This window comes from Rhynchophorus ferrugineus, unplaced genomic scaffold, assembly GCF_030347505.1.
Source record: "Rhynchophorus ferrugineus isolate W39M unplaced genomic scaffold, kcgeb_rfMv2 rfM1, whole genome shotgun sequence".
In the NCBI taxonomy this organism is placed as follows: domain Eukaryota; kingdom Metazoa; phylum Arthropoda; class Insecta; order Coleoptera; family Curculionidae; genus Rhynchophorus; species Rhynchophorus ferrugineus.
This window is the reverse complement of record NW_027472580.1, coordinates 54,042,252-54,058,393: the sequence shown is the minus strand read 5'-3', so window position 1 is coordinate 54,058,393 and position 16,142 is coordinate 54,042,252. Positions and strand designations below refer to the sequence as shown.

Below are 16,142 nucleotides of genomic sequence, written 5' to 3'. Positions count from 1 at the left end.
AGCCCTTGAAAACTTGAATTTGATATCTGCAATATTTTCCAAAATTATTCGTAAGTATTATATATAAAGATATGTATATTATAATAATAATATTTAATATTTTCTGTAAAAGACAAGTATAGAGCTGGGAATCCCGACTACATGTTTGTATTTTATATGTGTATGTTAGCAATGTTTTAAAAATCAGATATTTGTATTTTGCCAGTAAATCTAAAAAAACACCCCTATGAGGTTCTTCCAACAAAAATGTAGCTTACTTCATCTATTGGTTGACGAATATATCCAATTCGAATCAAAATTTCTCTTTGAACCGTTTTTCTAAATTGAACCTAGAAATTTTATTGGATACTAGTTCGATAAAGTCCACTTAGCTTTTGTTATATAGTAGGCATCAAAGCGTGTATTCAAGAAATATTACACTTTTGCAATGCGAATATGAATATCTTAGAACAATTTAAACAGCACAAATGTAGAATAGGTATCTAAACTACTTGTCAAGAGGGCATGCTGGAACAATAGGGACTGTTCAGTATTAAATACTTACATGTATTTAGATCAGCAATTGGTGAAAATAAACAACTGTTAAATAACCTAAGGTATCAACTAAATTTGTGATAAAATACCATTTCTCCATTTAATGTTATTGAGTTATTGAGTATTAGCGCTAATCACGGACCGCTCAATATTAAACTTTTGATGTGCATTACTTTTGTTGCTTAATTTAAACCAATCTACTGCCAAAGTATATAGAACATTTTTAGAGACTTATGGAGATGATCCTCCATCATTTCCCAGTTATGAGTTTTGATTTTAACGGTTTAAAAGTGCCAGTGTCAATGATATCATTGCAATTCTTATTTGATAAAAACTCAGCAGAAACGCTCAAAAATATTTCAGACACCTCTTCGAGACATTTATATGCGATTGAGAAGGTTCAAAAGAAGGATAAATGCCATTTCATGTCTCAATTTTTTTTGCCTGCAAGCAAAAGGTAAAAATTAGATTTACTATGACAATACAGTGAAAAAGTCATTGGTTAATTCAGGAGAGCCAGAGCCATCCATATCGAATCCGAAACCGAATACTCATGATCATAAAGCATTTCTGAGCATACGGTGCATTGAAGTGTTTTGCAGAATGTCCTTCCTGCTGTAACGTATCTGTAAAGCATCTGTAACTGTAAATATTTACCGATGTTAGTTACATAAATTGAATGACCTATAGTTGCAAAAAAGACCAAGAATAGCAAGTAAGAGATCCATCCAGCAAAAGAGTCCTTACAGTCCTTACAGCCCCTTACATGACACCATTCGCCACGCGTTGTAAGAGTTCTGAAAGATACACTACAGCTCGAATGGGAAGTAGTGCTGTAACACAGTGTACTCAACAGACATAACGCCTTCTGATTACCATTTGCTCAGATTAATGCAGCATGATTTCGCCAGCACACACTTTCTAAATGCTGAACGAGTGCTAAATGCTAAGTGCAATGCAATCCTTGCTAAATTAACATCTATCCTTTCAACACGGTATCACCATATTACCAAAAAGACGAAAAAAAATTTGTAGAAAATGATGGAAAATATTATTACTAGTATATATTGAACCGATTTTTCTGAAAGTGAAAAAATGGCCAGAGTACATTTCCGAATCAAGCACTTAGTATCTATTTAAATTGTTAATGAACCCAAGTACTCAGTTTTTAGTTTAATGTAATTAATAAATGTATGTATATACGCCCTACGGTGCTGACATTTGATAGAGCGTTTCTAATTTGGCATAATGATAACCAATACTTTAGGTAAAGGTATATTATTGAAGAACAGCATGTTAAAGTTATGGATTATTTTCCTCCCTATTACTAATCTATTACAGACTAGCTGACCCGACAGACTTCGTCCTGTCAAAAAGATTTGTAATGTGGCAGTTTTTGTGCCTACGTATTTTAAAAAATTCTCCTGAACAGAACCATCACCCTGGTGATAGGGCGTTGTGAATAAAAAATAATTAAATAAAACATATATAAGGATTGAAAAGTAAGTAATCGCTTTATTGTTAATCATGTGAATCATAATTATTATTATTATTATTATCATTATATTGCTTTGTGGTATACGATGTTTTTTGTTTGATTACCTGGCGCATAGATAAACAAATCTGATAGTTTTCCAACACGGGAACAGGCAACATACAATTGACCATGTGAGAAACATGGGTTTTCTAGATTAATACCACAAACACTTAATGATTGCCCCTGGGACTTGTTTATAGTCATAGCAAAAGCAAGCCGTCAACATGTCTATAGGAAATTTGCCATTACCAATGTCAATGAGTTGTTTAGAGAATATGTTTCCAGATTGGTCATTTTGCAACTCGACACGCATATTCTTGCTTAAATGAAGTACTTTAACATGTTTCCACAAATTGGAGGACTTTAGACATGCATTGAGTTCATCAGCTGGCGTTGATCGTGGAATCACTGGCAATGTTTGACGAAAATCTCCTGCTAATAAAATCATTGCACCACCAAATCGGTTATTATTGCTACGTAGATCTTTTAAGGTTCTGTCTAAAGCCTCCAAAGATTTTTTATGTGCCATCGTGCATTCATCCCAAACAATCAATTTACATTGCTGCAAAACCTTTGCCATTGCAGAGTTCTTCGAAACGTTGCAGGTTGGAGTTTCATTGCTTTGCATATTTAATGGCAATTTTAGTGCTGAATGGGCTGTTCGACCACCTTCAAGCAAAGTTGCTGCGATTCCCGACGAAGCGAGTGCAAGTGCAATTTTATTTTGTGAGCGAATTGTTGCTAATATTAATGAAATAAAAAAAGTTTTTCCTGTACCACCAGGTGCATCTAAGAAATAAATCCCTCCAGTTTCATCATTTGTTACTTTCATAAGAGTTTCAAATACATACTTCTGTTGTTCATTTAACAGTGGAAGATTTGTTTGAATTTATTCTTTCAAAGCGTTGAGATCATACAGTCTTTCTCGATGCAACTCTTGGTTAAAAGCGTCATGCATTGGACGATTGGGCGCGGTCAGGCCTAATTGAATTAATAGTTTGTTTGACCTTATCAAGCACATGTCCTCAATTGAAATCAATGCTTCATTGTAAATTTCTTCACTGATTTGTATATTTGGATTTCCCATTCTATTCCGTATTTGATACAAAATATCATCACACATATAATCTTTGTACTTCATCCACAAATCAATTGGGTTTGATGGGAAGCATGTAGATATGATTATAGAAAACAATGTTCGTATTTGATGAGTGTGTGATGATATTACAGCATCATTGAGAGTTTGATCCCAATGAGCGTCATTTTCAAGCAATTGCAAACGTTGACAGGCTTCTCTGTAGGATCCACACAATTCACCATCAACAGTTCGTAACTGTTGGAATGATGTTGGGCCACGTACATTGACTAATAGCAGTCGTAAATAAAAACATTCATCATTGCTTGGATGTACTGAATAAATCCGGCCAATCGCATCGGTGGAATATACATCTGTATATCCTGGAACTGGTTTTCCTTGTTTCCGTCGTATAAATCTCCTTGAGGATTGATTCCAGGTATAATATTTTGGCATTTCAGAATATAGCAATGTTTGTGCGAAATCATCGTTTTGGCATGTCTCAAAAAAACTGGTTAATGTAGTAGATGGTGGCTGAGCAGCTCTTTGTACTGCGTTCTGTGCTGTAAAATACACTCTTTGTCCATTTTCTAAATGCACAGCTAAGTGAACAACAGAAGGGTGTCTCTCATGAATAGGAAAAGAAAATATTCGCCAAACTGCTTCATTACTACTGACATAGCGGCCCATTTGGTATTGGGTAACTTCATCATTAGAATTCTCTGCACCAATTCCAATCACAGCCATATCACTCCCTTTGGTTACATATTTGCAAATGTATTTAATCGATTTCACTGAATGGCAAGATTCAACGTTGATGTGTGCTTTGAATGTCTTTGATAAAATGGGTGAATATGGAACAATCCAACGATTATCTATTTCAATATCTTGTTAATTTAATTTGACAATTGTTGATTTTCCATTGTCTGCTGTCGATCTGCGACGATACAATGGATAACCGTCATTACCAGTAATTGTTTCCGATATTAATGTCCGTGGATATCGTTTTGAACATTTACCATCCATCATACACGGTGAATTTTGATTAAGAGTTCCACAGGGACCATGTATCATGTTTTTGATAACTACCTCATGCAATCCAGGATCTACTTGTACATTAGGGATTTCAGCTGATATCACTGCATCAACTTCATTTGGCCTTAGCTTTTCAACCAACCAAATCAAAATGTGTGCATGTGGCAATCCTCGTTTCTGCCACTCCACAGAATACATCCAGCAGCGTGTCTCACCAAACACATTATGTTTTACGATGAAATTCATTAAAGATTTCAACTTTTGTCTAAAGACTCTGGCTGTAATATCATGACGATCAATGGATGATTTCCCAGGTAATAACTCCTGCTTAATTTCTATCCATTGCGGATTGCATGTAAATGTGATGAACAAATCTGCTGTACCATAATGACGAACATACGACATGGCATCTTGAGCATATTCGTGCATATGCCGAGGGCTTCCGATGTATGTTGCTGGAAGAATAGTCATCCGACCGACATTCTGTGCATTTCCATCAGTATTAATCGCATCTCGAAGGTGAATATACTCTTCAGATCGGAGTTTGGTTTGATTCAACCTGATGAATGTTAATCTCTCCGTTTCAATTTTAACATACATGTCATCAACATATTTGTGATATAATCGCCGACATTTCAATATGTGATTATCTGCATTTTCCCGAATCATTAGGCGGTATGAATAATAGTTCATTGAACTGACTTTTTTGTTGGTTTCAGAACCTGTAAACAGATTTTGTTTTAATAACATTCAAATATAAAATTAAAATACATAATATAGTGACTGAGATATTATCGCCATAGCTAAACTAATATTTTAGTTACCTGTAATGGGATTTATCATTTTTATTGAGAAATCGTAGCCATCTTCACCTTGCCAAAATATAATGGGATATTGCAGTGCATCATATGAGCGGTGTGTTTCCTTTATAGGTTGTAATTGAAAATTTCGACGATGTAAAACAATATCACGGGATTCCAAGTTTTCTCCAACTACAACGATAGCAACTTCATCAATAGTTGGTGCATTAAAACGTCTTGTATGTTGACCTGCAGATGTTTTATCAGCTCTGATTACAATTTTGTGATTATCGGATGGCATCAGATCCAGGGCAGTTTTAAACAATATAATCAATTGATTGTGTTGATGAAATAAAGTTTGTAATTGTTCTACAATAGACCTTTTTACTAAATTGTTATGTGCACAACGCAGATCAATTTCTTGTGGTGAATTGCCCATAAAATAAATTTGCAGGAATTTGTTGTCGCTATCTGACACTGGTAACAGTGAACCTGCTCTGTGATATATTTGCCCTTGTATCTGTAAATAAAAAAAATATTATGGTGTGGTATAAATTAATGGATTGTCAATGATCAAACTTAAATAATATTTGATCTTAAAAAGTATATATTTAGTTTTAACTAATATCTATCAAATATAAAATATAATAAAAGTGTCACTGAAACTGAATCACCATATAATATGATGACTAAGTGATATATTCCGTAATGATTAAGAAATTGAAGATTAGTAACACATCTTAACTTTGGTGACAGAAAATTTTGTTCGCTAAAATAATTATGAGTAACTGCTATAATACATACCTTGAAAGTTGGCATAAAATTTTCCCGAACTGCATTTGTTGCCCCAAATGAAGTCATTTGAAAGCAATTGTTATATTGTTGAATATGTGTCAAAAAGTGTATAGAATCTGTTCCTATTCCTGAAACCAATGAGTACAATGGTTCTGGTGGTGGATCCAATTGTATCAATTTCACTTTACCATTTGCGCAACACAATCCATTGGCATCGTTTTTGTATTTTAATGCCTTACAGTGTGAGCAAACCAAGTTCATAGAACCAATAACAACACATTGGTAGTTACTGTAGTCAATTGACACATCGTAACTGAAAGCAGCTGGATTCAAACTTGCGCGATTATTAGTTGAATGTCGCGCTCGCGCTTCACGCGTTTGTGATATCCGAATTCTTTCACGTTCATTTCCGTCGTCACGTTCTTGTGCAGTACGATTAGATCGGTAATTAGCTTGGTTTATAGCATTTCTGGTTCTTCTACCTAAATTGCTTCGTCTTATAGGAGGCATATCAAATATAAATTATTTTTTCACTAATCACGAACTAAACAAACACTAACTAACTAAACACTCTGCACAAAACACGATATACGAATTTGTTTCGTGTATCACTTGACAATTCATCTGTCATCTGTCAAAAGTCATCTGTAACAGACAACTTTTTTTTTTAAATTTGATATGACTTGAACTCAAATCCTTTTAAGCCGTACGAATTGTTTTATTTATTTAAAATTTGAATTAAATTTTAAACAAATAAAAAATTTTAAATAAATAAAACAATTCGTACGGATTAAAAGGATTTGAGTTCAAGTCATATCAAATTTAAAAAAAAAAAGTTGTCTGTTACAGATGACTTTTGACAGATGACAGATGAATTGTCAACTGATACACGAAACAAATTCAAACAAAAAGGGCTATTTTTAGGGTTTTTCCAGCAATAATTCTAATTTTTCTCGCCGTAAAAACCATCCCTGAACTTCAACGAACATTTTAAAAAAAGATTTGGCCAAATTGGTCCAGGCGTTGTTGAGTTATGCGCTTAGGAACATATTTTGCGATTCATTTTTATATATAAGATTAATATAACATTGTTACTTTATTAATTATTTTCCTTTATTAATTATTTTACTAATTTACAAATAAATGACGATATAAAGTTTTTAAGTTGGTACAGATGACCAAATTCCAGTTAATATAATATTAATACATTTGCATCTAATTAGGATTAACTGTAGCCTCTAAAATTTAAAATTAAAATGCAAACATTTTATCAAAAGATTATCAAACATAGGCACAAATTGTGTAAGTACGTCTTTTGCTTTTTGTGTATATTTTGCCTGTTTTAGAAAAAAAATTGTATCAGTCCCACATAAAATGATTAATCTTTATTAATTTTAGCTAACTTTAGGCTTTGCTGTAATTTTTTTTTCAGAGCTATCTCGAATTTAAACATTTTGGAAGCTATATTTAACTGAATCTGTATCTATTTAATAAAGATTATGTATCAAACGGTGCCAAGCTCAAGAAATGTTGGCATAATAAAAGGAAATCTGGCAAATCTATTACTTGTATTCATCTCATTAAATACAAGGAATAATTTATTTATGAAAGTTAGGATACTAGTAAAATCAGGGTGGTCGGGATACAGTATCCGCTTTATTCTTTTTTAAATATACTGTTTCAAATATCTGTAGTTTTATATATATATATATATATATATATATATATATATATATATTTATATATATATATATGTATATATATATATATATATATATATATATATATATATATATATATATTACCACCCTTAAAGTCTTAATATCTGCTAGTCAAGTGCTCCATAGTTCTCAGATATTGTCCCTGGCGCCGAGACAATTTACCATCTGCTTAACGTAAGGTCTGCAGTCATGACCAAAAGAACCGACAGTATTCCCTGGCGTCTTAATCAGATGGCCTTTACATAAAAATACTTCAATATTTCAACGTCAATATTTATCTTCTATAAAACACACGCAAGACATAAAGTATTAAATATAATATTACTTTGCAAGCAATCTTAATAAAAATAGTACGAATCGATGAAATTTAAGAAAAGCATCATTTAAGAAATACAACGCAACATTTAAATCCACCAAATTGAAGGATCTTAACATATAAAATTAACGAAACAATATGGTCACATCTTATACAAAAATTTAAACATATTCAACTATCCACATCGGAATAAAAACATAAAATCCGATAGAATTCAATTAAATGTATCGAAAAGGACCAAAAATAAATTATAGCAAACTTGCATAAAAAAATAGCTACAAAAATATGATTGAAGCAATGTCATAATGGAAATTGCAGGAGTTGGTGAGGTGAACGGGTGTGTAGCAACTGAAGCGACTATAAAAAAAATATGTTAATGAATGATTTCAAGATAAGATGTAAAATTTATCTTAAACAAAATATATTGTAATTATAATTGACTAATATGTTTTATTATGCTTTCTAAAATATCTATCCTCCACTTTACTAATAGTCCAAGTCCAAAAATAGTATTATTACACAAATTTACCAAAAAATTTTTTAGAAATTTTGAAAATCCCAATAAATACCAAAAGTTGAAATTCATCACTCATTAAATCAATTTAATCTTCATCATATTGATGAATACTTTCCAATATAATTTTTTAATATTTAGCATTAACATATTCCAATAAATACTATAATTTTATGATTCCTATTAACACGCGTCTTTCACTAAAAATAAATTTTCTTAAATAAAAGGACAAATACAGAATGAAACGGAGAAAGCCAAAAGCAGATTTTTTGGTGATCTGATAGGTTTTATAGAATAGATCCTTCCCTAGACTACGATAAAAAGTTTCCAATTATTTTCGGTCTAGAAAACGTAGTGTAAAATGTAAACAAATTTTCTATCGATCTGCTCTTTCGCTAAAGCTTTCCTTGACATCCATTTTCCTCCCGCATTGCCATCACATACAGTAGCAGAAAGAAACGCAGACCGTAACGCAAAGAAAAAAAAACTCCCAAATAAAGCAACATAAATTATATCTTTGAAAATGCGATTATATTCAAAAGAAATTGTGCGTACGCCGTGTGTAGATGACACCTGTCACGAACATGGTCTACTTTTATATCGGCTACCGCTCTATTTATTACTTTCCTAATAATTATGAGGCGTTTCAATAAACGACTGTGATTAATTTATGTGAATGTATACTGGTAATGGTACAGCAATTTTTGAAAATGTATTGTTTCATTAGTTGGCAGTCAAATAAACCTATAATTAGCCTTATTAAATAAAGCAGAGAATATTATTTAGAATTGAACAAGTATTTCTAATTAATTTTGCGATAAATAAAAAATGATAAATATAAATTTGAAATACATCAATTTGTTCTATGACAGACGTGTAACTGTTACAGATTTTATAAAATTACAATTGTTTTTTAATAGCGAATTAGTCGATCTTACGATTGAAAATAATAACTACTCTTTCAGTCAAATGCAGGCTTCGAATGTTTTTCTATTCGTGATAACAGATGGAGATGTACGAATTCATTCCAATGTTAATTTTGAGAGAGAAAGAGACGGAGATAATTGTTTGATTCTTTATGCTCCATAGATGTGTTAATTTTAAATAATGTTAAATTGGCAAGGGGAACTCTGGAAAAAAGAAGGATGGTATGATAGAGTATTGATCCTAAATATGTTTCATCGTATTTTAACATTTGGAACGTAACAATTTTTTTAAATTAATTAAATCTTACATTATATATGCTTAGTACAATCTTAATTTACAAATTAATTTATTACTATTGTTCTGTTGTACTTACATTAATACACATGCAAGACAAGTACGGGATTAATACATCTGTGTGTATTTCCTAAATTAAAATAAAATTAATTTACTTAACCTAAAGGTAAGAATATACTTATACACTAAACAATTTCGCGTGGTTCAGTTGGCTTCAATCTTCTGATTTCCTGCGTGTTGTCCAGTAGCTGCTGTATTCCACATTGCTGTGATTAAGCAATCTTATTTCATGTTTTAAGGTGAAACTATGGATCACTGTAAACCAGATCACATGTATCCATTTGATTTCGACTCGAGTTCGAGTCTATTGCGTTCACGGACTTCGGTGCTCATTTCACCACGTCTAAACTTAGCATATCAATTCTTGGTGATTGATTTTCTTGGGGCTGTGTCCGGAAATTCGGCGTCAAGCCAATTTTTTTGCTTCAACTGTATTTTTTCCCTTCACTTTTTGAAGGGAAAAGCAATATTTTTTCAACAACGCAAAATTCATTTTTATCCATTTTTATCACAATAACAAAAGTTGCTTCATTCAAAATGCTATAATTCACAAACTAATGAATCGACAGCTGTCAACTATCAAATTTATACACGCATCTTTTGAGGGTTAGGGCTAACTAAAAAACATATGTATTTAATTCTAGTAGCTGGACCTATGTATCAGGCCAGGGACTTTTCAAGTGACCTGTTAATGGGACCCAAAAGAAAGTAAATATGCTTATGTTCAGATCTCGTATAATTAGATCGCATAACCACTAATAACAATAAATAATTCTATCATTCCCTATAGCGATAATGCTAAGTAGGCCGAAATGAATCTTGATGCAAAATTTCGCTGGTAATAGCATGCAAAAGACAAAAGGAAATATCTGGAGTTCAAATAGGGAAATTTATTGGTTAACTGGAATAAAACCTCAATTATCGGTACATAATAATTTGCTATTATAAAAGTAAGTATTGTATCCTATATGGACATATCGAGATCAATTATGGGGATGTTAGAAAACAATGTAAACACAAGTTTTCCAGAACAAAGTCCTGAGAAGTATTACAGGTACTTCCAGATACTACAGGTCTGATATCCTATAGACTACTTACAGTCTCGGTGTAAGTAACGAGACCTTCAGGTAATATGGTAAATATATTTAAAAAAATATTTAGTCCCAAATGTAGCAAGTTGAGGAGTAGACGACTAAAATGATAAGTCTTATTGATATGTAACAGACAACGGCGAAATCAAATTAAGCGATTCCGCAGACTGCAGAGTGCTCTTGTGACGAGCAATATTCCTTTACTATCCGAAAATAGGCTAACAAACCAGTGACAATTTACTGAGTTATGCTGTGCTTGTGGAAATGTAACAATTGATCAACCAATACATCCATTATGCTTTCCTTTCCCATCTATTAACTTCGGAAATGGAAAATGGTTTTAACTACTCCTTGGTCATAATTTAAAAATATAATACTTGTTTCCCAATGATGTCGCTTTGCACAATGTATATTATGCACTTTCAACGTATTATACCATACAAGTTTTTTGGTAATTCATACATGTACGGGTTAAAAAGAGAAAATTTATTTGTCTAATCATTAAAATGAAGAAAAATCTATGTACGTAAATATAAAATTAGTTTTCACTTATAGCAACTAAAATGTTTATATGTACTTAAAATACAAATAATTTAAAAATTAATAAATAATATAAAATTAATTATTATTATATAAAATTAATAAATTAATATAAAAAATAATAATTAAAATAAAAATATATTTAAAAAAATACAAATGTAACAATACAAAGTTTTTTTTAAATAAATGATTGTTGGCTGTTTCATTATTTTCTTAAAGTCTGCGCTTCTTTATACGGTTGCGGTAAACCCTCTAGACCATTATTAAACTTTACACTTTGTTTCAGTGAAGGATACAGGTCCAAAACCAGTTCATTGTCATTCGAGGCTAAAACTTCTTCAAAATCTGCTGACAGAAGTTCAAAATTTTTTCCATTTCTTTAATGTACAAGTTATAAAATGTTAATGACTTCGGCTCCTCTGTCAGGCTATAGGTTGTCCAGCATTCATTTATAGTTGATGGTATTAAGTTACTCACTACATCTTTAATAATACTTATGCAATAAGTAATATTAAACTGTCTTCAACTTTCGGTAACAGTCAACGAAGAATATGCTTCCATGCATTGTAAGATGCGTACGAAAGTGCGTCTTAGATAATCGTTGAAATGCTGCTATGATACCCTGATCTAATGGTTGCAGAAGCGAAGTTGTGGTGGAAGGCAAAATTTGTATTACAATTATTAGTAGGACAATTAAATTTAAGGTTTATGGATATCCGGACGCATTGTCAATAAGCAGAAGTACCTTAATTGGTAATGACCTTGATACCAAATACTGCACTAGACACCAGACAATTAGTAAACTAGTTTAGTAAATAACGTCAACATAACCCAAGCATGAACTCCCCAAAACACAGGCAGACAGTCCTTACTTTTACTTTTCAAGGGCCGAGGAGAATTGGATTCACTATAAAATCACTTAAAGCGTTACAACAAAACAAGAGAATTAATCGGTTCCTAGCTGCTTTAAATCTGAAAAAAGAAACCGCAGATAAGCAAACCCGCAGTTGGTCAGACCGCGTGTAACGAGGGATTACTGTATTCAAATTTGTATAAGAGATAAGTTAAAAAATGATTGCCAATACAAGGACAAATTTTTACTTACTAGGAACTTACCAGATGCAGAAAATGAATTGTGAAATGTATATTTTACGAATCAATACATTACGGATGAGGAGTTTGATAGGTGTTGCGTTCACAATCCAAATATGAAGCTGACTATTGTCGACGAAATACAACCCCTTCTTCATCAGAAAAAAGATTTACATCTGACACCATAATGTAGTCATCAGACCTGACAAAACACCTGATGGCTACATAACTAACAACTTTTATTGTCGGTAAAATTTGCAAGATTGATGTAGGTGATACGAAGTTTACCAGGTCGCCTAGTGAAGCTATAAAAATTGTTGTTTTATTTGTAATGGAATTAAATTTCAGCAGTGACTTCGATATAAAAAATAAACTAATAAACTAAATTAGTTTCCCACCGCCTTTATATCGCAGAGGCTCCTTTCAAATGCTTATTTAATGTATGCAAAATAATGCCCGCATAAACAACAAACGAACCACATTGTATAGCCATATAAATTACTATTAACGTAAATTTGATTAGTGCCCCGGCGACACTTTATAACTCCAACATTCTCCTTGTCATTGTTTCTGCCGTCGTATATCACAACGTCCACGCTATTATCTCCAAGAACAGAACCGTGGGCGTCATTATTCTTAATAAATCTCGAAAAATCACTGGCGTCGTAATTTTCGATAATAAATAATTAGGGTTAGCAAAGTAGCAACAATAATACATCTCTATTAGGTCCGACATGACGTTTTTAATCCGCCCAAATTATTCTGTTACCATCTATATGAGAGCATACCGATCCAAGCGGTGGATAATATGGAATCAAATAAATTACCAGCAAGGTTATTTAAGATTCTCTTTATCGGGCATCATCAAGCGCGATGTTTATTCCGTTTTGGCGTGTTTTGCCGGCAAATCGCCGTTATTTTCTTTCTGCTCTTTGTTCGCTTTTTATTATTGTTAGTATATGGCTGATAATTTAGATGCTAAATTATTACCTTTTTTTGGAGATCTTATCATGAAAGAGAATAATAAAGCATACAACAAAACATACCTGAATTAATTTTTTATGTATGAATAGCTCTCTATATTTTACGTTGCTCGTTGTTTATTTCATAATACATTTTTTCTACTCTTTTCTTAAAAAAACTTCTTAAAATTCAATAAATATTTGGGCTGAATTTTAAAAAACGCAGACATTCGTTGCACATATTTACATTGTAATTTCAGGCTGACATTCACTGCAAATTCGCGTTCTAACTTGAATGATTTGGTTATGTAAATTGGTTAAATTATAAAATTAGTAAATTAAATTAGGAGCGATGAATATTTGTTACAGACTAATAGATAATTACTTTATTAAACTATATTTTTTATTTTAATATTACTACTAACTTTAATATTACTAATATTAAATTACTTTGAATGTGATATAGTTAATAAAACTAAATATTAAGTACTTTTCTTTTTCTTGCTTTATAAAATTTTTGCAAAATTAAATGTTTCTACTTTTTAAGGGCTTTATCTTTAAAATAAAGATTGCGATTTTTCAGTCGAATGCAGTAAGTCAAGTGTCAAGCGTTAAAGACAATAACACGTGTTTTATGTCTTTTTTATAGTACATGGGTTTTAGTTCTAATAATTCAAAAACGTTCAAATCTAAACATAATAATTGTAGGGTTGTTGTTAAACCCAGGGCGTGAAATAAAATTATAATTAGAAAAACAATATAAAATAATGAAACATCTTAAATATATGAAAACAGATATCAAAATAACTGATGTAACAACTACTTACTCAATAAATGGAAAATAAATAATGCAGAGAACGAGAAATAATAAATAATAAATTATAAATAAAAAGAGAAAACTGGAATACTCTGTGAACAAACTCACCATTTGGTGAATCTTCGGAACGATTTATGATTTGTTTAAATGCATCTATGTCTGTATTTTAGGAAAAAAAATCGTTGACATATAAACAAATAAAACTCGGTTTTACATAATTTACTAAAATAAGTGTCTATCTATCAAATAACCTATAAACGTATCATCTTTGAAAATGAATTACTATATCAGTCAGATATGTGTATCTTGTCATATTATTAATTTTATTATTATTTAATTAATACATTGTTACTAGTCGTTTCCATCTAACCTATAATTTGTCTTTATGCTAACTTAAATCTAGGTATATAACTAGGAGGACCCATCGGCCCTAACTCAGTCTCTGGTGAAATAATATTTATGCATGTCACTGCTGATTTTTTTAATATATGCACCTCACTACACAACACTACACAAGATCAGATAGTTTGATTCTTTTGAGTCTGTGTCCTGTTCTCGTGGTATCCAAAAATTGCAATATTTCAATATTTGTATTTTATTTATGTTACTCTTTGCAGAACATCCCCATAATTGAACTCCGTATGTCCATATAGGTTTCAATATTTGCTTATATAATAGCAATTTATTATGTACTGATAATTGTGATTTTGTTTCTAATTAGCCAGTACATTTTCCTATATATTAATTCCAGTTTCAATATTTAGAGTTGTTGCTATATGGAATGATAGTGTTATTTAATGTTATTAGTGCTTGTACGGTCTGTTTATAGGTGAACTGCACATGTACAGATTTACTTTCATCAATTCTTATTTTCCAAGCTTGTGTCCAATTATTTATATTGTCACTTGCCTGTTATAATTTTCGTGAGGCTTCTTCACTATTGTCTCCCACAGCTATAATCGCAGTATCATCAGTAAATGCAGCCATAGTGATATTTTCAATTTGTGGTATATCAAGTATAAAGTAGATAAAGCATTGGCCCCATTACACTTCCTTGTGGTACACCTGCTTTAGCTTCTTTTATTGTAGAGTAAGCTTGTTCTTGCTTGACTCTAAACATTCTGGTTGTAATGTATGATTTTAATAGTTCAGTGTGTTATTTTGGTGGCATTTTCTGTAGTTTATGAACAAGGCCTTCATGCCAAACCTTATCGAAGGCTTGTGCTACATCTAAGAATATAGCTGAGCAAACTTTTTGACTTTCGTAGGCTTTTTCAATAACACCTGTTATTCTGTGGACCTGGTCAATTGTTAAGTGTTTGTTAATAAACCCAAACTGGTGTGTTAGTATTAAGTTTTTTCTCTCTATTATCGGTTTTATTCTTTTCAACAGGAGTTTTTCAAAAACCTTAGATATTATTGGCAGCAGTGATATAGGTCTATAGGATTTTATTTCGTTTGGTGACTTCCCAGGTTTTGGGATCATTATAATTTCCGCCATTTTCCAAATGTCTGGGACATGTTTTAGTCTAAATGCTGTATTGATCAAGTTGGTGAGTTTTATAATTCCCTTTCTTGGTAGTTTTTGCAGCATTTGTCCTGTTATTAAATCGTAGCCTGGTGATTTCTTGGGGTTAATGTCAGTTTTAATAACTTTGTTTAACTCTTTCGGCGTGACTAATGCAATAATCGAATTTTCAGCTTCTATGTCCTGTAAATTATGTTCAATATTAGCTTCGTTTGGTTTGAAAGTTTCTTCTAGATATTCAGCAAATGCTTCTGCTTTTTGGCGATTGTCATGTGCCTAATTCCCACATAGGTCTCTTATAGGTGGACTGTGTAGACATGAGCGCTTTAGATATTTTGTGGCTTTCCAGAGTGAGTAATCAGTTTCTTTGTCATCTGTTAAATTTCTGAGATAGTCATTTATGGTTTTGTTTTTTATTTAAACAATAATTGCGGCTATTGTAACCTCGTATCTACTTGATTTAATAGTTACTGCTGTTACCTGATTTTCTGCTGTACTGAGCCT

General features: G+C 31.8%; 1 protein-coding gene across 1 annotated transcript; it reads right to left on the bottom strand.

Moving 5' to 3' along the window:
- Positions 1 to 4,033: 4,033 nt before the first annotated feature.
- On the bottom strand, positions 4,034 to 6,469 carry LOC143198332 (uncharacterized). Its single transcript, XM_076407493.1, has 4 exons — positions 5,965 to 6,469; positions 5,786 to 5,904; positions 5,006 to 5,501; positions 4,034 to 4,903 (listed from the first exon to the last, which is right to left on the bottom strand). The coding sequence occupies exons 1-4, from the start codon at positions 6,284 to 6,286 to the stop codon at positions 4,038 to 4,040; spliced, it is 1,803 nt and encodes a 600-aa protein (XP_076263608.1). The 5' UTR covers positions 6,287 to 6,469; the 3' UTR covers positions 4,034 to 4,037.
- Positions 6,470 to 16,142: the final 9,673 nt, after the last annotated feature.